This window comes from Brassica rapa, chromosome A10, assembly GCF_000309985.2.
Source record: "Brassica rapa cultivar Chiifu-401-42 chromosome A10, CAAS_Brap_v3.01, whole genome shotgun sequence".
Classification (NCBI taxonomy): domain Eukaryota; kingdom Viridiplantae; phylum Streptophyta; class Magnoliopsida; order Brassicales; family Brassicaceae; genus Brassica; species Brassica rapa.
The window spans coordinates 8,385,099-8,404,351 of NC_024804.2; the positions used below are offsets into that span (position 1 = coordinate 8,385,099).

The following is a 19,253-nucleotide window of genomic DNA, read 5'->3' on the forward strand; positions in this document are numbered from 1 at the left end:
TCTAGTAAATTTTCTTCATAACTTCTAAAATTTTTCCAAATAAATTTTGTATAACCGAAAATGGAGCATTAATAAAATAATCTTATGTAATAATGTGGTATTTTTATTGTAGTTTAATATTTAATTATGTATTTCTATTTCTAATTTTTTATTTTAGTGTAATATTTTATTAATTAATTTTACTATAATATTTTATATATGTGTTAGTTATCTACAGAAGTTTTATGGATTTATATTAATTATAACAAATATAAGAAGCATAGTATAAATTATAAATAATTTTAAAGTTAAATTTGAAGTTTTGCTTTCGGAGAAAAACACCTTGAAACTTCAAATATAGAATTTGCAAAACTCTATAATAGAGAGTCTTTTTGGAGATGCTCTCCAAAAAAAGAACTCTATTTTGAAGTTTCCAAAACTCTATATTTGAAGTTTAAAGGTGTTCTTCTCCAAAAGCAAAACTTGAAACTCAACTTCAAAACTATTTGTATTTTATAATATGGTCCTTATATTTGTCATAACTAATTTGAATTCACAAAACTTTTGTAAATACTAGCAGATATATAAACATATTACAGCAATATTAATTAATAAAATATTATATTTAAAAATAAAATTTTAAACAAAATAACTTAATTAATATTAAACTTCAATGAAAATACCATATTATTCCATAAAGTGATTTTCGTAATACATATATGATATACTTATGCATTCCAAAGTAAAAAATGGCTCTCCTCATTTTAATTTGTAGATTAAAGATACAAATTGTTGAAATCGGGTGATATTAATATTTGTAAATACATTAGATTAGAACAAGAAAGTAAAAGAGAAACATAAATTATTGCTAAAAGACTAACTTTTATCGATGATATTAATACTCATGAATATATTCAATATGAACATCATCAACAACAACCATCTTCAGTTACACAAAAAAAATTGGACAATATTTAGAAATTTTGACGGTTCCGGATCAAACTTACCTGACTATTAGTGTTGTTGTAATATTTAAATTTGTGTAATAGTTATGTCTTCATGTAATTTTTTAAAAGCTTTTTTGTTAAGTTTCTTTTGTATATTTTTGTTATCTAAATCTAGTTTTAAATATTTTAAATCTTATTTTAAAGTTTTATTTAGATTTATGTGTTAACTTAAATTTTATAAACAAAACTTAATATATTTATGAGATGTAATTTTTATAAGGATTAAACAATAAACAAGAAAATATTTATGAATCATAAATGTAATGTGTAATTGTAATGACCAAAATAGAAATAAAAATATGAAACTTTAAATTTGAAATATTGAAGTTTCTTTTTGAAAAGCAAAAACTTTATATTTGAAGTTATAGAGTATCTTTTGGAGATGTTCTAAGTAAATAAACGCAATGCATTCACAATTAACATAGAACATTAGGAAACACTCCATTCATGTTCAATGGACCCGCGTCATCCGTCAAAAATGAGAGTCTGTATTTGGACATTTTCCTTTTTTTTTAAACTATTTCTTGATTCGGATCGCATTGCAAATGATTTGGGAACCATATTTAAGACCAGACCTCTAAGATGATAAAACGTTTCACTTTGTGTATCCGTTTCAGACTTCATACAAACCGAGCTAAAATTGTATTGGGTATAAGTTGATTAGTACATATGCATTCCCTTGCATAGTTTCACCTGATCGTGTAAGAGTGTTAGATTCCAAACAAATTAGAAAATGCATATACATATCAGCTATTTTTTTTCATATTCCAAATTTATTAGATTTTTCTTTTCTTTTCAAACTAGAAACATCGATCTTGAAATTCAGTCTTAATTAAAATTATCAAAGATTGATATTATAATATGGCAGCCTTATCTATACTATTAAAAGGGAATCACTCCTAAAAAATCTACTTAAACAAGGTTGTTGGACCATTTCATTAGACTTAACTATTTATTTGGTCTTAACTTATATTTCTCTAACTATATAAATACTTTACATAATTTAAATGAATTCATTTATTATTTTCTCATAATCTATTATATAATTGCTCTAACAATAAATTCATATGAATATATGATAGATTATTCAAATGTGATCATTACCGCATATAATTCTATTAATAGTATAAACTTTTAATGGTTTAGTTATGTTTAATAGGTATATAATTTGTATTTTAAAATTTTAAGTATTCATTTGGTCCTTACTTTGGTTTATATTTTTTCTATGCTCGATTATTTATGAAATTCAGCTTAATTTTGAGTTTTTTTTCAGTTTAGTACGGTTCAGTGTACTCGGGTAAATGTACTCAAACCTATACATTATCTCTTATATAAGAAAAATGTATTTAATTTCAAAAATAAACCCGCGCTTTCTAAGCGCGGGTCAAAATCTAGTTATAGTGTTAATAATAAAACTACTTGTTTGCAAAATGTCAACGAATAGAAAAATTTCGTACAGGAAATGCATGACAGACCAATTTAAACATAATGTAAGTCATTGAATACTTAGAGGATCGAGTTATTCCTCCGAAAGAGGAGATCTAATCCATGTTCCTCACGTCACGTGCGACGTGCGTACCTTGCATTTACTTAGGCTTAAATATCGGCACAAACTTGTTGTAATAATGCTCCAGTATTATTTATTCTCTTTTCACGATATGCATTATTGCAAATAATAATATCTTCTTCACAAATAAAACAAGGGCTTATTTGCCAAATAACCAAAAAAAAAGTAATTCGATTTTTAGTAAAAAGTTAGAGAGAGATAGGAAGAGAAATAATGAGAGAGAGTATTTTTGGTTAGATAATGGGTTTGTGTTTTTTTAGGGTTTTTAGTAATTAAAACCCTCAACTAAAGGTTTATTGTACATCAAACCCCCAACTATTTATGTTGTATTTTAACCCCCCAACTTCGATTCCGTTAGCACGTGTAACCCTCCGTTTACGGTGTCGTGATTTATAGACATAAACCGTTAACCCAGAACGCTGCGTTTCATTTAAGAGATAAAACAAGAAGTCTTCTCGCAAACCACACGACGTTTGTTTAAAACGGCGAGACATCTCAATTCCGAATCAAGATATTCATTGATCGAAGAAAACAGTTCAGAAACCCCAATTTCGACGAATCCTAATTTTGTACCTTTGAGAATCTCTTGCTCAGACATGATTTTTATGTGTTTGTGACTTCAGAAAAGAGTGTCTGAGCTGATCTGGGAACAAAAGCAGAGTCGGGGCTTGCAAGATGTTAAGGTAATAGAGTTTTGTATTTTCTATTGAAATTTTGAATCTTGTAGAATTATGGTTGATGTAAACTTTTAATTGATTACATGACAAGTTTTTTCCGAGCACACATCAGAGGATATTGGGGGTGGGGGGTGATGGATCGTATAATGGAGGCCAGACAAGAAGTCTTCGACTTGATTATGAAGTGTCGAGTATAGCGATGTTAAAAAAGATGGTGTTGGATGCAGGGTTTTCAGAAAATATGAGTATGTTTTCTTACTTCCAAAATGGAGTAGTTGGCGAGAATCGTAAGGAATTGTATGGTGATAGTGACGTTGAAGAGATGATTAGAGGTTCAGTAGAGGTAGAATCTTTGAATCTGTATGTGGTTAGAGAAGATGACCCATATCTTGAGGATGTACTCCTTGGAGAAGTTGGAGAAGAAGAGGAAGAACAGGATGATGGTGAGGAGTTTGATTTTTACGGTGATGATTATGTGGAGAGCGATGGATCAGATGATGATGATGGCACTAAGATAGTCTTCTTTGGGGGAGAAAGACTTGTTGTTTTATCTCTTAAATGAAACGCAGCGTTATGGATTAACGGTTTCTGTCTATAAATCACGACACCGTAAACGGAGGGTTCCGCGTGCTAACGGAATCAAAGTTGGGGGGGGGGGGTTTAAATACAACATAAATAGTTAAGGGTTTGATTTACGATAAATCTTTAGTTGGGAGTTTTAATTACTAAAACCCATTTTTTTATGGCTATAGGGTGCAATTTCCCAAAAACAAATAAAACAACCACAATGGTAGATACACTATAAAAGGCACAAAATACAATTGCAGACAAGCTTGAATTAAGAGCAAGAAGTTTTCTTTCAGCTATTTTATATGTCGATTCTACACCTTCAACTATTTTATATGTCAATTCTACACCTCAGGTTTTGGCTTTGAAAACAGGTTGGTTCAGTTACTTAGTTTAGAGTCTATTGTAAAAAAAAGGGTAGATATATAGTTGCTCAAAGTAACTTTAAAGTATGGTTGTTTAGTTAATGTGTAAAATTAAAGTATACTAACAAAGTCTCGATTGAACCCAAAAGTGTAATATATGCATTTAGCTGATGCTTTATCAAAATTTTAACACATCAAATTACCTTTAATTAGAAATTGGCATATGACCAACATATAGTTTAAAACGGCCATATGACTAAAATATGATTCGACTAGTTTGTAGAATTATAGCATAATAAAAATGGTGAAATAACCATTTTGTACGATATTGTCATCTATGTATAGCTTAATTAAAAAATAGCTGAAAATGGGATGGAGTTATCGTTAATTTGTCCTAGCAGACTCAGAACGGTGTAGTTAATTAGTATCAATCAATATGGATATAATAAAGTTAGATCTTAAAATGCATATACAAATGTGAACAACAGTCGAGCCTTAATCATATTAATTACCCGGCTGAGTACATACTAATTAACCATATCAAGGAAAAACATAATCACAACGGTATCATCTTTATTGCTTACATACATTATTTATATTATATATCTAATTCATAATGAAGTTGACCATGATATATTATACGATTTCTTGTCACTTTAAAAAAAAGTTACGTATACATATACACATACATAATAAGATTTTTCTGTTTCATAAAGACACCAAACATGACAGATCGAGATAAGATAATTAACCATATTCTCGTTAATAAAAAAAAAGAGATATATTACTTCCTTCATTTTGAAAGAAAATGTACATGTGTGTTGTATATATATTACCCATGAGATACAACATAGTTTCAGAATTCTTCCCTATACATTTGTTCACACCCGAAAGACGAACCCTAAACACAAAAGGAAGCAGTAGTTATCAAAATGTCGCAGTTTTTGTACTCTCTAACGCTCGTCTTCGTTTTCCTCGCATCAGCAAACACACAAATAACAGCAGACACTTCACCATCCTACTCCAAAAACCACAAAATGTTCGTGAAGACAGCATGCAATTCGACAACATACCCTGACAAATGCTACAAGTCCTTATCCTCATACTCATCTACCATCAAATCCGACCCGATAAAGCTATGCACCACAGCGCTCAAGCTCAACGTGAATTCCGCAAAAGAAGCAGCTTCCGTCATCTCTAAGCTTCTCAAAAAGTCTCAGAAATCCGCAGCCGGACGAAAGAATAAAATGTTACCGGAGAAGCTTATCCTCAGGGACTGCCTTGAGGAGATGAGGGACACAATTGTTGAGCTGAAGCAAGCGATCACAGAGATGAAGACTCTACGAGATGGTGACTCTGTGCCTGAGCATATGACGAACGTCAGGACATGGGTGAGCGCGGCATTGACGGACGAAGGGACTTGTACGGACGGGTTCGAAGAGATAAAAGTGAATAAAGAAACTAAGAAGAAGGTAACGAAGGTTGTTGAGGAACTTGCAACGACGACTAGTAATACTTTGGCGCTTATTACAAATCTAAGTTACTAGCGAACGATTATATAAAATAAAATTATTGTTAATGAATTATTACGCGCGACCACCTTGTGCATGTTTTTCTTTTCTACACGTCAAAACTGATGTGTGTTTACCACATAATATTGTAACAATGTTAGAGTTAATTTGATTAAGACAAATTATATTATAAAGATATCGTGTTTTTACTATTACCTAAGAACTTATCAAGAATATGTACGGGGTGGACGAGCAGTTAAAACCCCTTCCAAAATAGCACATTTTTGCTGTGTCCAGAATTTCAGATCGTATCTGCACATGCTCCATTTAATTTTCATCAAATTTATTTTTTGTTTCTTAAAATTCAGCACGTACCGGAAGTACGAAGATATTTGATGGTGAATTATTTGAAAGACATTTATTGAATAGATAAAGAGACGATTCGAACAAAAACTCTAGCCATCAAGAGAAAAAGAGAGATATTTTAATAGTTTTAAACTAATGGCCATAGGTTTCTATAGTTCCGACACCGGATTGTTTGATTAGTTTTATTTCTTTTTCTTTGATTTGCGTTACTTCCGGTCACTTTGGTTGTTTGATTACCAATTTATTTTAAATCTCGCAAGAAAAAAAAATTATTGTTTTTTGTATGTTTTTTCCAATGGATTTGGTAAGACAAAATTTTTGGTTCAATTGAACAATTTAGAAAAGATAATTGACAGATCTACTCTGGATGGTGGCGACAGGTTTTACCGGCTTTAATCGTTGATGGTTCTTTATTTGATGGTGATGAAGTTCTTGCTGCAAACTATGGTTACTTCGAAAGGCATTATGAATGGAACGAGAGTGGCAATCGTTCTCAATTCAGTCTGAAGCGTGGTATTTTTGGATTAATACGAATATTATCTCTCTTGAGATTCAACTGTTCTAGAAGAAATATAGAGCTTTTATATGAAAAGTATTTAGTCATCCATACGCAAAATAGATGTGTGTTGTTACTTTGGATCCCTACTATTGTATCCATTTTCTACATTTATTTTGATAGTTCCCATGCATTGTTAAGAACTCTTTGCCTAAAAGGCTTAATAATAAAATTCAGCGTTAAAAAATAAAATAATGAGACGACAAGGTGATTGATCGAGTTTCTTTAAAAGATGAATATTTCAGCAACACAAATAACAATGTAAAACCTACCTCTTGTGTCGAAATTTTATGTAAATTTTTGAATGTCTTTCTCGGTTCTAGGTGTCTCCCTATTATACATGTCATCTTTCATTTTCTCTCCTAAGTCAGCTTAACTTTACGCCGAACTTAGCTCAGTTGAGCCGACATCACTTGATATGTACCAAGTAATTCTGTCTATTTGATAGGTTTTGTCAGAGAGATGTAATCTATCTCAAATATATTTTAGGGCTCAATGTCTTTGTAAATTTTCAAAACAGAGACAAATTTATGATAATCTCTTATATATTAAAAGGCATGCATTGGCTTTAATGTATTCACACTACCTTCGCCACGTGGCACTCTCACGTTCATTTAGAAGAACTTATGTTGACGTGTTTCTTTAATAGAGCACCTTACAATTTTGTTTCTTATTTTGATTAAAAGCTATAACAAACGTTTTACATCGTCGATACTCTTATGTTTCACGTAGGTTTTTGAGTTTTCAAAATTTTGAAAAGTTGTATCGAAGTGGAGGGTTATGAAAAGGTGTTCACAATGCATCACATCCTTACGCAGTTCTCTGGCCACACTCTCTTGGACAACAACAGTGCTTGTCATCTTCTTCCTGATGTTAAGCTTATCTCTGGTCATCTCTACTATCTTGTTCCTACAACAACGAAAAAAAAAAAAGACCAAGAAAGTAATGTTTGTGGATCCTGAGGTAAAAGAAACCCAAGATTACTAGCTAAGAGAAGGTGTATGTAGCCGATCACACTGGTGAAAGAACCAGAAACACTGATAGTGATGACAATAAGAACGTGAGTGTTATGAGAATGAAGATCGTTGTGAGTAAGCAAGAGTTAGAGAAGCTGCCCCAAGGATGGTCATTCCATGAAATGGTCTACCAGACTCTTGAGAAACAAACTTTGCTTTCTGATGATGATAATCTTCAATGTAAGACCAAGAAAGTAATGTTTGCGGATCCTGAGGTGGAAGAAGACGCAAGATTACTAAGAGAAGGTGTAGCCGATCATACTGGTGAAAGAACCAGCAACACTGATGGTGATGACAATAAGAACGTGAGTGTTATGAGAATAAAATCGTTTTGAGTAAGCAAGAGTTAGAGAAGCTGCTCCAAAGAGGGTCGTTCCATGAAATGGTGTACCAGACTCTTGGGAAACAAACTTTGCTTTATGATGATAATAATCTTCAATGTAATATATATATATACTAGGGCCGGCCTACGGGTGGGATGAAAATTAACAAATAATTTAAGTAGTTAGAGTAAATATTTAATATGAATTATTATTATTTAAAAATATAAATTTTGTACATGTTATTATTGTATTTGAAGATTAACTGAACCATGTTATCTGAAAATTTAGTTATAATTTTTCAAAATAAATATTACTTGTTATTTTTCAAAATATGATTTTTTTTATTAAAAGGTTTAAGATGATTTTCTTTTATTAAATAATATATGTTTTAATCATATATTAAGAATTGGATGTGGCATTACATCATTTCTTATGATTTTTTAGAGTTGGATGACCATAAAAAAACCCGTGAGATTCTTTTTTTTCATTTTTGTTAGAAGAAACAAACTTGTAAATTAAATTCACATATTTTTTCCTTTAATTTTATATACTTAAGTAGATTATCTCATGTTTTTACTAAATTTAGTTTTTACAGTAGATTATTATTAAAATTTGTTTGAGTTAAAATGTATAATTATTATAAAATTATTTATGTAATATTAGTTATTTAATTAATATATTTGACCCAGATAATATAAAATGTAAATGTATTTAAAGTACACAATTATATTATTGTAGATTTTCATAATTTTGTCGTGTGATCTATGTAACTATATTATTGTAGGTTTTTTCGTAAAATTGAACTTGGTAACCACATATAAAAAAAAAGAATTATTTGTAAAATTTATTTTTTTATTTATGTTGGTCGGAGTTTAAAATAATATCTTAAATAGATTTTTCTTTCTTTTTTTGTTCTTAAATTTTTTTGCTACTTATTCTTGAAGTAACATAATCTAAAATCACATTTCGTATTTTTGGTTTTCTTTCAGCTCAAAAAGACTAAGTAAAATAGCAAAAAGGAGAAAAGAATAACAAAGCATATCCACCATATAGGAGCTCCTAAAATCACATTCTCTATTTTCTGTATCATTTGAGAATCAAACACCTCAATCTCCACCTGAGGACTCAGATTTACAATGTAAAAATTCACACTTTTTGAGCTATTCAGTTACCGGAAGATGACAAATATATGTGGTTTTCGCAGTTTTGATGATAGCTGCTGAAAAAGAAACATTAATTAATTGCAAACAATAAATCAAATTTCAAATGAAACAAACCATAGATTCTATTACAATTTGGGAAAGGAAAAAAATCCACATGGCATACCTTCGATTGCAACTTGAAAAAGAAAAACAAAAGGCTGTAACACAGGAGTTAACTATTTTTAAAAAAAAAAATACCAAAAAATTCGTAAGAACAAAAAAGAAAAAAAAATCCAATTAAATATTATTTTTTCATGTCTTCTCAAACTCCGACCAACATAAATGAAAATTAAATTTAAAAATAATTCTTTTTTATATGGTTACCAAGTTTAATTTTATGAAAATATACAATAATATGATTGCATACATGACACGACAATCAACATCCCGCACATAGCGCAGACCTACCTAATATATAAAATAGAATTGATTTAAAGGTTCTAAGAATGTCTACTCTACATAGACAAAAAAAATAGCCCATCATTTGTAATAAATAATAACATATCATTTATACTAATAAATAATAAAAATTACCAATAAAAGTGTCAAATTGATATCCTTGTTGTTTTCTTAAATGTTACTTTTATTAAAAAAAAAGTAATTTCAAAATCAAATAAAAAATATAATAAATTATCGGAAAAAACTAACAAAAAGAAAAAAAATCATAAAACGCTAAAACTATATATGTCAAAATAATAAAAATAAATTAAAAATAACTTAAAAGAGCATTTTCAATACATTTCCTTAAGCATGTCAAAATATTCAAAATAGTATTTATCAAAATCTTTTTATCATTCAATAGTAGTTTTAACTATAAAGTTTTAAACAATCCATTTTAATCAAGAAATATCAAAACTTTAATATGTAAAAATATAACAAAATTTTAAACAAAATGTATGATATCTGAATTTTTAAGAAATTCAAAATTTATTTACATGTTGATATATCTAAGTTATGGTAATATTTAGGTGCTGATTGTTTGAACTAGTTTTTAGTTTTAGTTTTTGGTTTTTAGATTTTGGTTTTAGTTTTTAGATTTTGGTTTTTGATTTTTAAGTTTTTGTTTTGGTTTTCAGTTTTTGATTTTGGTTTCTAGCTTTTGGTTTTGGTTTTTAATTTTGCAGTATTTTTAGTTTTTTAAAAGATGATTGGGACATTCTTTAAGCAAAAAATAGCAATAACATATATAGAAATTACAAAAAAAATCTATCAAAAACAGTGATTTTTAATTAAAAATAAAAATACATTAAAATGTTTTAAAATTATTTTATTTTAAGTATTATATTAGAACAAAAAATACAAATATCTATAAATTATGCAAAATTAAAATATTAAAATGTTGAAACTATGTATAAATTTTCTTTATAAATTACTTTTATTTTTTTAATCTTGAATTGCTATTTTTCTTAAATTACTATAATATTTTTAGTTACTAAAACATTTTCTATTTTTTATAATTTTAGTTATTTTGAATGTGTCTAATAATTGTTATAATTATTCAATAATTTTATTTATATAAATAGATAACTAATTCTTTGCAATTACTTATACTATATATAAATACCTAAATTATTTTACAGATATAAAATACAAATAATTATTTTACATTATTATTTAAATGATATTTTATGTACAAAAAGAAACAAATTCGTTTTTTCCTTTAAAAACCCACAAAAGTTGGTTTTTGGTTTTTATTCATAAATTGTTTAAAACTTTGAAAAACTAGTTTTCCTAAATTTTAGGGAATCTATTTGTTAAAAAACTTGATTGGGAAATCAAATGGTTTTTACAAAAACTAAAACTAAAATCTAAAACTTGATTGGAGAAAAAATGGTTTTTGAGAAAACAAAAACCAAAAACTAAAACAAAAACCAGAAACAATCATGACGTTAGTCATATTAGACATGCCGTTTTCCCTAGATTTAACAGTTAACATTAAGTTTCTCTCTCTCTCTCTTATGTTTTGAGCAAATGTTTTCTACATATAGTCTTTGCACACACTTCTTCTGATGTCAAGATTGTGAAGCAGAAACTGAGAAGCACACAAAAGATACTCAAGAAATCAAAGCAGTCCAAGGCCAGCTTCAACTTAGTTCAGAGAATATGAATATTACACATTTATACAAAAACAGAGGCTTTGAGCTTCAGAATTTCTACTATTACACCTCTATCCATACTTATTTGTATAAAAGATTACATCAAGTTTGAGCCAGAGCTTAACAAACCAATTGCAGATGAAGGAAAACAGTAAAAAAAAAATACTTTTGACGGATTTTTTCAAGTTCTCGTGGATCGTTAACAACAACTTGGACACCCAGCTGCATTTTTGTCTTCTGAAGATTGAAGTCAAGGCAAGCAATCTTGGCTGGAGACACTCTTAATGGCATCCCTGGGCAGCGCTGCCAGTATTGAGCGCATATCCTTTCAACAAATAGCTGTCTCGCGCACTTTGTCCATGAGCTTTCAGAATATTGATCCCCTATAAGGTAAGTAAGCAGAAAATGTTTAACGATTAAAATATCATCCTGACTTCAGATGCTATTTTTAAACTTTGACAGAAGAGAATAAACAGACCTTGATAGGGTACTTTATCTCCCCTCGCTGATTTGTCATCTTCACTGATAGAACAGCATCCACAACCTTGAAGAAAAAACATGATTATAACAGTTCAGAAACATGGAGTAATCAGCCAGAATTGCAAGAAATTATAAACGGATCCCACAATTTAGAAGGAAATTCTATAAGAGATGTATGTAGAAAAGAGTCCCCCAGACTACATAGAGAGTAAACATAGGAATTAATAACACAACTCACAACACTAATGCTTTGCGAACAAAGGAATGAGAAATGAAAGCATACCAAATTGGCAAAGAAGTCCCTGTCACCAGATATCAGTTTGGAGGACATGCTGGTTTTAGCACAGTTTATCAATGGAACTCTCCCAAGCTTTTTGACCTATATAACGCAACATAAGTAATTAACTGAAGCGGCAGAGACGGCCACTACAGAGAACTTACACAGTTATGCTTACAGAAAAACATTATAAATGTACACCACATAAATTCACATTTCCTCACTACTTATTCTGACAATTTGATCTAAAGCTTTGTACCTGCTCCTGTGAGCGGAAATACATGAAGGGTGTGTAGTTGAGGAAGTTGGATACTCTTGATGTGTATATGTCAGCGGATATACCTGAAACCAATTTTGAGAGAAGGAAGTTTGAGAGATATACTACAAGTTGCTCAGAAAAAGCAGAGAAGAGGTATCCGTACTTTTCGATTTGTCTCATCAAGTATCTTTTGTCCCAAAAACTATGAGTCACAAAGAAGAGGTATCATAGATACTTGCGTAGTTTGCCCCTTTTTAAGAGAAACCTTTTGTTGAAGAGCTCGCCGTCTGATTCAAGCATTAGACCAATCTTGTCATCTAGTCTTTGCATTACAATGAGAAGCTTCTGCATGGTCTCCGTCAGTTCTTGATCAGCCAAGGTCTAGAAAGAAAAGATAAAGAGAATACCTTATACTACCAATTGTATCCAGCACATGAACTATAGATCTTGTAAAGGAGATAAACAAACCTGAGCAGGAACGACCTTTGCTACTTCTTTGCAGATCAAGCCGAAGTATAACACTATGAACATGAGTCAAGAAGTATGATAAAGCGATGAATAAATAGCTTTTCAGTTAGCTAGTGTGTTATGATCACTTCTAAAATATCTCGTAAGACTTTCAAGTCTCTATATATCTATATCAAGATTCAGAATGATTATCAGAAAAATGCAAAGAAACAAAAATCAAGATTTTCTTTGAAGAGACAGAGAAGCAATTAGAGATCAAAGGAAAAAAGGTTCACGTTTTGCATATAAGAAAGAGCTTAGAAACTGAGATAATACCGCTGCTGCATACTAATACTGCCTAGGATCTAACAGTGAGAATGAGACTTGTTGAGATTGAAGCAGCCATATACTTTGAACCAACTGAAGAAACCCCAACTGCTCCTCTATAAGACCAACTCGAGTTTCTCAATCTAGCGTAGAATGTAATCTAATCGAATTAGAATCTAAAGATATATGAATAATAGATCATATTTTTCTCCACTAGGAGAAGAAGAAAACTAACCGGCCAGAGGAGCTGCAATGATTGATGGTGAAGGCGAAGAAGGAAAACGGAGACTATCAAGGATCCTGCAAAACATGAACAGATAGAAACACAATCAACAAACGTACACGAAATCATCTCCAAAATTTTTGATTAAAGTGTTCATCAAGAGCATATCAACCCACACGAAAAGCTCTGGAGTTAACCCTCTCTCAAAAAAAAAAATTTATTTTGTTGTTTGAACAGATTGATAAGATGGTTTCAAAGATGAAGAATGATTACCTTTTTATATTCCCTGACAAACCGCCTAGCTGAAGAACATCTTGCATTCAAGACTATATCGGTGTTGATTGAATTAATAAGGGATTCAATATGAAGAATCCGTAACAGGAACCGCTTAGGTGATGAAGATGAAGATCAGACGTCGCGATAGATCGTAGAGAGAGGATGAACCCTGAAGATGAGACGGCGTAAAGGAGAAGATTAGGGCGGAAGGCTCGTCGGCCTGGAAAAATGACAAAGTCCAAAACCCTAATAACGTCAAACGATTGAAGCCCATCACGCGGAGACTTAATGAAGCGCTGAACATGGACACGTGGCGCCGTTTCCTTGCTCGACTTTCCTGATGACGTGAATGGCCTAAGAAGAATAGAAACTCTACTTTATATATATTTAAATTTAAATAGATATATGTATATATATATATATATATTATATTAATGATGAAATTTTTTTCCGATATAATAAAGAAACACTATATTCTCGAGCTTTCCATATTATTATGGTTATGGTTTTAACACTAAGCTCTGTTATGGTTTAACGCTTTCATTCGGTATAATAAAAATCGTTTTCAAAATCAGAACTTTCCCTATTATTATGGTTAACACTTTTAAACCAAAATTCAAAATTGGTTTGTTATTATACCGAAAGAAACACTAAGCTCTGTTTTTTAAATCGATTTTGCTACATTGAGTGATTGGTAAGATTGATTGATGATAGGGGATTTGCATATATTTCAAAACTTTGGTTTATGGCAATATATACATCGATTGTGCTGAGCAAGACACAAATATATGTCATTAATTTTTTGAAAGCGATCAACGTAACTTGCATTAGGGTTTTTAGACCTATATAAGACATGTCTTCCATCTTTCTTACTCAAAACCTAAATACAAAACCTAAGCATTCTTCTATAATGGCTGCGATAAGTTGATAATGACTCATATATCCTAAACCTCTACACATAAGTTGTGACCAATGAAAAGTCCAAAAAATTCAATCTAAAACCAAATTGATGTCCACATTAAATAGATCTAATGTCTTCTTATTTTATAAATAACAAAATTATCACCTAGTGTCATATATTTGGGAGTACTACGCATGTCATTGGTCATTAAGCCAGACCCGTATGGGAAATATAAATTCTCAGTTGTCACTCATTTGGGAGATAATGCCTATCCTACTAAATTATTTCATCGGTAGGAGATCAATACAACAATGCATCTTGTATTTTCATCGGGGATTACTAGAAGAGACTTGACTAATTTGAAGGTTAAGCTAATAGCAGCAAATAATTATAAATTGATTTTTTTGTTGCTAAATTGTAATTTTATTTAAAGAATTGAAAGTTCACGAGTTACAATTTTCTTTAATAGATTGATAGATCTGAAACGATTAGTCCACATAAAAAAAAAAAAAAACATGGAAATAAAGACAATTAGTACTCAAACACATATGTTTGCTAGCATTAGAATGTAAAAGTAACGATAATAACTTAGAGTCGAATAAAGTTGAAGCCATAAACGAGTCAAAAGGAGAGACACGAAAAAGATTTAACAAATGCTTATGCAGGAAAAGAAAGTTATTTCATCTCGTAAGACAAACAAAGAATCATTCATCTAAGCAGATAGTAGAGACTGCATCAAAGGTTGCCTTGAAAGTCTAAGCAACGACGTTCAACAAAAAAAACCTAGATCCGACATGAGTCAAGATAACACTAACTGGCAGAGCTTAACAGCAGATGCTCACTCTACCAAGTTCACTTTGGCTAGCACATAGACAATCCACATCACCATTCTGAAGCCTTACTGCCTCCTTTTAAAGCACTAATAATGAGGTATATAAACCAAACCAATTTATAAGACTAACTAACCAAACGTCCACACAAGCAAAACAAGTAAAATCACTAAGCCATTTCAATTTCAATGCCAATCGGAGCTCTAATAACGTTTGAAATTGGAACCACTAGCATCTGTAAATTCAAGCATTTGTATTCTCAACCGCTATCTAGTCATGCTCTAACTAAGTTGCCTTATTATTTTTGCGACAAAAAAATTAACAAACAAAACAAAAAGAAATCTAAGTGAAGCGTCGTTATACAGCTTCTGCCGGCGACTGTCTGTCGCTACTGACATTTTCTGTATTTTTATCGCCGCTGTATTTATCAGTTTCTTCTAAATATGTGTTGACATGTAGCTAGCCTCAATTATTAATAATTGAACAAATAAGGAGGAAGCTTGTCAAAATTGATAAACATATGCTGACATGTACATTTTTATTTTTTATTTTATTTTATTTTTGTCGATGACGATGACGCTGCGTCCAGGGAAAGAACATGACTTACATTGACACAAATGAAAATAAGGAGGAAGCTTGGCAACATTTGACACATGTGGAATCTAATGATGATTTGTTGGTGTTGACTCCTCGTAGTATATGACTATAGTCGGTAACTAAATTTTAAAGACTATTCAAAAAAGCTATTTTATTGTATTTAAAAATTATATATATTTTTACTGATTTTCATTAATTTAAGTTTAAATTTCTTAAAAATCAAAGTTTGATGTTTACTAACGTAAAAGTATATATTCATTTTGGTATACATTATTTAAATCTATATTTTCTATATTATTTTTATATTTTAGAAATTTTAAGTATATACTCCATCTGTTTCATTATAAATGTCAATTTGACATTTTTTACGGAGATTAAGAAAATTGTATAATAGACTAATATATTTTTATTTAATGTATTATGAATTTAATGAGAATGATTTAAATAAAAATATATTGGTTACTCAAAAGGGTAAAAAGTAGATTTAATGTACAAATTTACATAGGAATAGTAGAATGACACTTATTTTAAAATAAAATTAAAAATCTAAAATGACACTTATTATGAAACATAGAGAATATAAATTAAAATTTTTTAAATAATAATTTAAACGGATTATCCGAATCCGAATCGAACATGCAAAGATCCAAACCGAACCTGAACCAAAATTTGTAAGTACCTGAATAAGACTGAAATCTTTAACTTTGAAAACCGAAGAGCTGCGAATCAAATCCGTACGGAGATCCGAATGTCCACCCCTAAGCTATGATACATGAGGCCAACCACTTTACCAAGGTTCATCATCCAATTTTTATTTTTTTGCGAAAGTTTATCATCCAATTTTATTAATACAATCACTCCTATTTGAAACCATACCTTCCATCCACACAGCCCATCCTGATTAAATGCTAGATTATTTGTCAAACATACAAGAACATTTTGCTGGGATTTTTAACCAGACCGAACTTGCCGAACCAAACCAAACTATCAGAACAAAACTGAACTTGCCGAACCAAACCAAACCGAAAAGTTAGGTTTTTGGTTAGTTTGGTTCGCTTCGGTAACAAAATTAAAATTTTGGTTTTTGGTTTGGTATGGTTTGGTAATCGGTTAGTTCGTTTTCTAAAAAAAATAAATTTAGTTTCAATTAGTACCAATATTACCTGAAATTCCGAATCAAATCAACCGAAATCTGAAACGAAAAAACAAACTAACCGATATGACTGAACCGAATTAACTAAAATCCGAACCAAAATAACCGATTTTTATTTATTTATTCAATTTAAACCAAAAATTTAACCAAACTAACCATAAAATAAAAAAATTTGGTAAAATAATTTTGAAACCGAACTACCCGAGAACCAAACCGAACCGAACATTTTTACGGTTCAATTCGGTGAAATTTTACCAAAACCGAACTACTCGAAAACCAAACCATCCGAACCTGCAGGCCTTATTTCAGTGACACAAATGGATAATGAAATTTATCATGATTGAAAATTGAAGTAAAACCTGAGACTGAGATACGAAAGCTACTAAGTACGAACCTATATTGGGCTAAATCGAATCTATATTGGGCTACTCCGAGCAACATATTCTATGTGTGTTTAACTTTTCAGTCTTTATTTATAACAAAAACCACAACGAATCTATATTGGGCTAAATCGTGCTCTCTAATATAGGCTCAAGTAAAAATCCTAAAAGCCCATTAGGTATTAGCAAAATAAAAACCTAGTTTCGGTGTCTCTCAGTTATAACCTAACATCATCTCTCTCCCTCAAGGTTCGTCGCCCAGTTTCTTCATCAACTCAGCGGCTCGTGTCTTCTTTCTTCTCTGGTAATATTTTTCATCAAGGGTTTATACTCTTATTACAATGTTATCTACGTGTTCTTATTATTTTTTTCTTTCAAACTGTTATCTAGAAATGGATTGTGACCTCTTGGTTATTCTTTATAGGGGATTCGAGTTGATATATAATAAGCTTCGTTTGCTTTGTTTTGGATGTATATTATGTTTAGCTAAAGAAAGCTATGGCGTACGCACCACCGATGAAGCAAGGAAAGACAGGATTTGAGGAGCCTCAAGAGCAGATTCACAAGATTAGAATCACTCTCTCCTCCAAGAACGTCAAAAACCTTGAGAAGGGTGAGATTCTTTTTCTCGATTTAGCCTTGAAGATTGATTATTTCAGTTAGATCTATTATAGGGTTTATCTGCAATATGTAAATATATAGCTTTCTGGTACTTGGTTTAGTCATTAATATAGGCACTGAACCTACTAAAATGGTGAATTCATTACTTATCTATCTGTTGGGTTCTGGTGTTTAGTGTGCACCGACTTGGTCCGTGGAGCCAAAGACAAGAGATTGAGAGTTAAAGGACCAGTGAGGATGCCAACCAAAGTTCTTAAGATTACCACAAGAAAGGCTCCTTGTGGTGAAGGTCAGTAATCAAATCTCCCTTTTCTTTTCTTTTTTTTTGAAAATTCTGCAGTGTTGTTAGCTAGATTGTCATTAGATTTTGTTATGTTTTTGTAGTTTCATATGATAATAAAGGAGAAACGTAAACACCTAAGATCTTTGTGTTATGTATTTGTAGGAACCAACACATGGGACAGATTTGAGCTCCGTGTACACAAGCGTGTGATCGATCTCTTCAGCTCCCCAGATGTGGTGAAGCAGATCACTTCCATCACCATTGAGCCTGGTGTTGAGGTTGAGGTCACCATTGCTGATTCTTAGATGCATCTACTTTAATTTTCAAGTTGTCTTTGAATTGCGACGGTTTATCTCTTTTTTTTGCTACAAAGTTCAGACTTCGTCTTTACTTCTTAAATATGTTACCCTTTTTGTTTTAATTTTGTTGGACATGTTATTTGCTAGTGGTGTTTTATTTTTTTGCTTGAGCATTGCGTCTTTGTTTATCATATTTAAAGTGGCATCTCTAACCTTACTTCATTTTCTACTAGGGTCGGCCCGCCCTACGGGCGGGATATTAGTTAATTTGATATTCACTAAATGCTCGAGTTGAAATTTATTTTAAGATTCAAGAATTTGGTTATCTGTTATGTCTTACTTATTAGTATGCGGTGCTATAGTTGTTTTTCGATTATTCTTGCTTTGGTATTGTATCAAATTAACTAATTGTCTAACTCATAATTATAGATGTACAAATGTGGATTTGTGATAAAGTTTGATGACAATACTGTTTTTTTTAATTCTTATTCATAGTGGAGTGTGCATGTGTCAGAAAGAGGCCTATAACAACTTTTATTTTTTTGTGTATGGATTTTAAATATATATTATTTTGTATAATGCATACTTGTTGTACAACATTTGCTTGTAGACTAAAAAAATTGTTTTCTATATTTTTAAAAGAGAAAATATTTAGTCTAGAATATAAC

At 30.8% G+C, this 19,253-nt stretch overlaps 3 protein-coding genes across 5 annotated transcripts; 2 read left to right on the top strand and 1 right to left on the bottom strand.

The window, feature by feature from the left end:
• The first annotated feature begins 1,034 nt into the window (after nt 1-1,034).
• LOC103833026 (pectinesterase inhibitor 4) lies at nt 1,035-9,898 on the top strand. The gene has a single exon (XM_033282789.1). It carries the CDS (start codon nt 5,095-5,097, stop codon nt 5,707-5,709), a length of 615 nt encoding a protein of 204 aa, XP_033138680.1. The 5' UTR covers nt 1,035-5,094; the 3' UTR covers nt 5,710-9,898.
• A 1,297-nt stretch (nt 9,899-11,195) lies between these two features.
• On the bottom strand, nt 11,196-13,850 carry LOC103832997 (T-complex protein 1 subunit alpha-like). 3 transcript variants are annotated; one of them, XR_626082.3, is made up of 9 exons: nt 13,519-13,847; nt 13,258-13,322; nt 13,032-13,165; nt 12,717-12,769; nt 12,412-12,629; nt 12,249-12,331; nt 11,996-12,091; nt 11,711-11,776; nt 11,196-11,615 (listed from the first exon to the last, which is right to left on the bottom strand). XR_626082.3 is itself a non-coding variant. In XM_033282790.1 (6 exons), the coding sequence occupies exons 3-6, from the start codon at nt 12,270-12,272 to the stop codon at nt 11,514-11,516; spliced, it is 288 nt and encodes a 95-aa protein (XP_033138681.1). In that variant the 5' UTR covers nt 12,273-12,331; nt 12,412-12,629; nt 12,717-13,021; the 3' UTR covers nt 11,196-11,513. The 3 variants fall into 3 exon arrangements, 2 of the variants coding, with proteins under 2 accessions (XP_033138681.1, XP_009107352.2); XM_033282790.1 differs by lacking the exons at nt 13,032-13,165; nt 13,258-13,322; nt 13,519-13,847 and having other exon boundaries at nt 12,717-13,021; XM_009109104.3 differs by lacking the exons at nt 11,196-11,615; nt 11,711-11,776; nt 11,996-12,091; nt 13,032-13,165 and having other exon boundaries at nt 12,247-12,331; nt 13,519-13,850.
• A 3,648-nt stretch (nt 13,851-17,498) lies between these two features.
• On the top strand, nt 17,499-18,758 carry LOC103832985 (40S ribosomal protein S20-1). Its single transcript, XM_009109095.3, has 4 exons — nt 17,499-17,686; nt 17,869-17,995; nt 18,179-18,292; nt 18,449-18,758. The coding sequence occupies exons 2-4, from the start codon at nt 17,881-17,883 to the stop codon at nt 18,589-18,591; spliced, it is 372 nt and encodes a 123-aa protein (XP_009107343.1). The 5' UTR covers nt 17,499-17,686; nt 17,869-17,880; the 3' UTR covers nt 18,592-18,758.
• Nucleotides 18,759-19,253: the final 495 nt, after the last annotated feature.

Excerpts from the sequence above, each read along its gene's own strand:
- LOC103832985 (XM_009109095.3), top strand. The coding sequence starts at position 17,881 with ATGGCGTACGCACCACCGATGAAGCAAGGAAAGACAGGATTTGAGGAG. Across the intron at positions 17,996-18,178 it reads CGTCAAAAACCTTGAGAAGG|TGTGCACCGACTTGGTCCGT; the intron begins GTGAGATTCTTT and ends TCTGGTGTTTAG. Across the intron at positions 18,293-18,448 it reads AAAGGCTCCTTGTGGTGAAG|GAACCAACACATGGGACAGA; the intron begins GTCAGTAATCAA and ends ATGTATTTGTAG.
- LOC103833026 (XM_033282789.1), top strand. The coding sequence starts at position 5,095 with ATGTCGCAGTTTTTGTACTCTCTAACGCTCGTCTTCGTTTTCCTCGCA.
- LOC103832997 (XM_009109104.3), bottom strand. The coding sequence starts at position 13,565 with ATGCAAGATGTTCTTCAGCTAGGCGGTTTGTCAGGGAATATAAAAAG. Across the intron at positions 13,323-13,518 it reads TTGTCAGGGAATATAAAAAG|GATCCTTGATAGTCTCCGTT; the intron begins GTAATCATTCTT and ends CATGTTTTGCAG. Across the intron at positions 12,630-12,716 it reads CAAAGGTCGTTCCTGCTCAG|ACCTTGGCTGATCAAGAACT; the intron begins GTTTGTTTATCT and ends TTTTCTTTCTAG.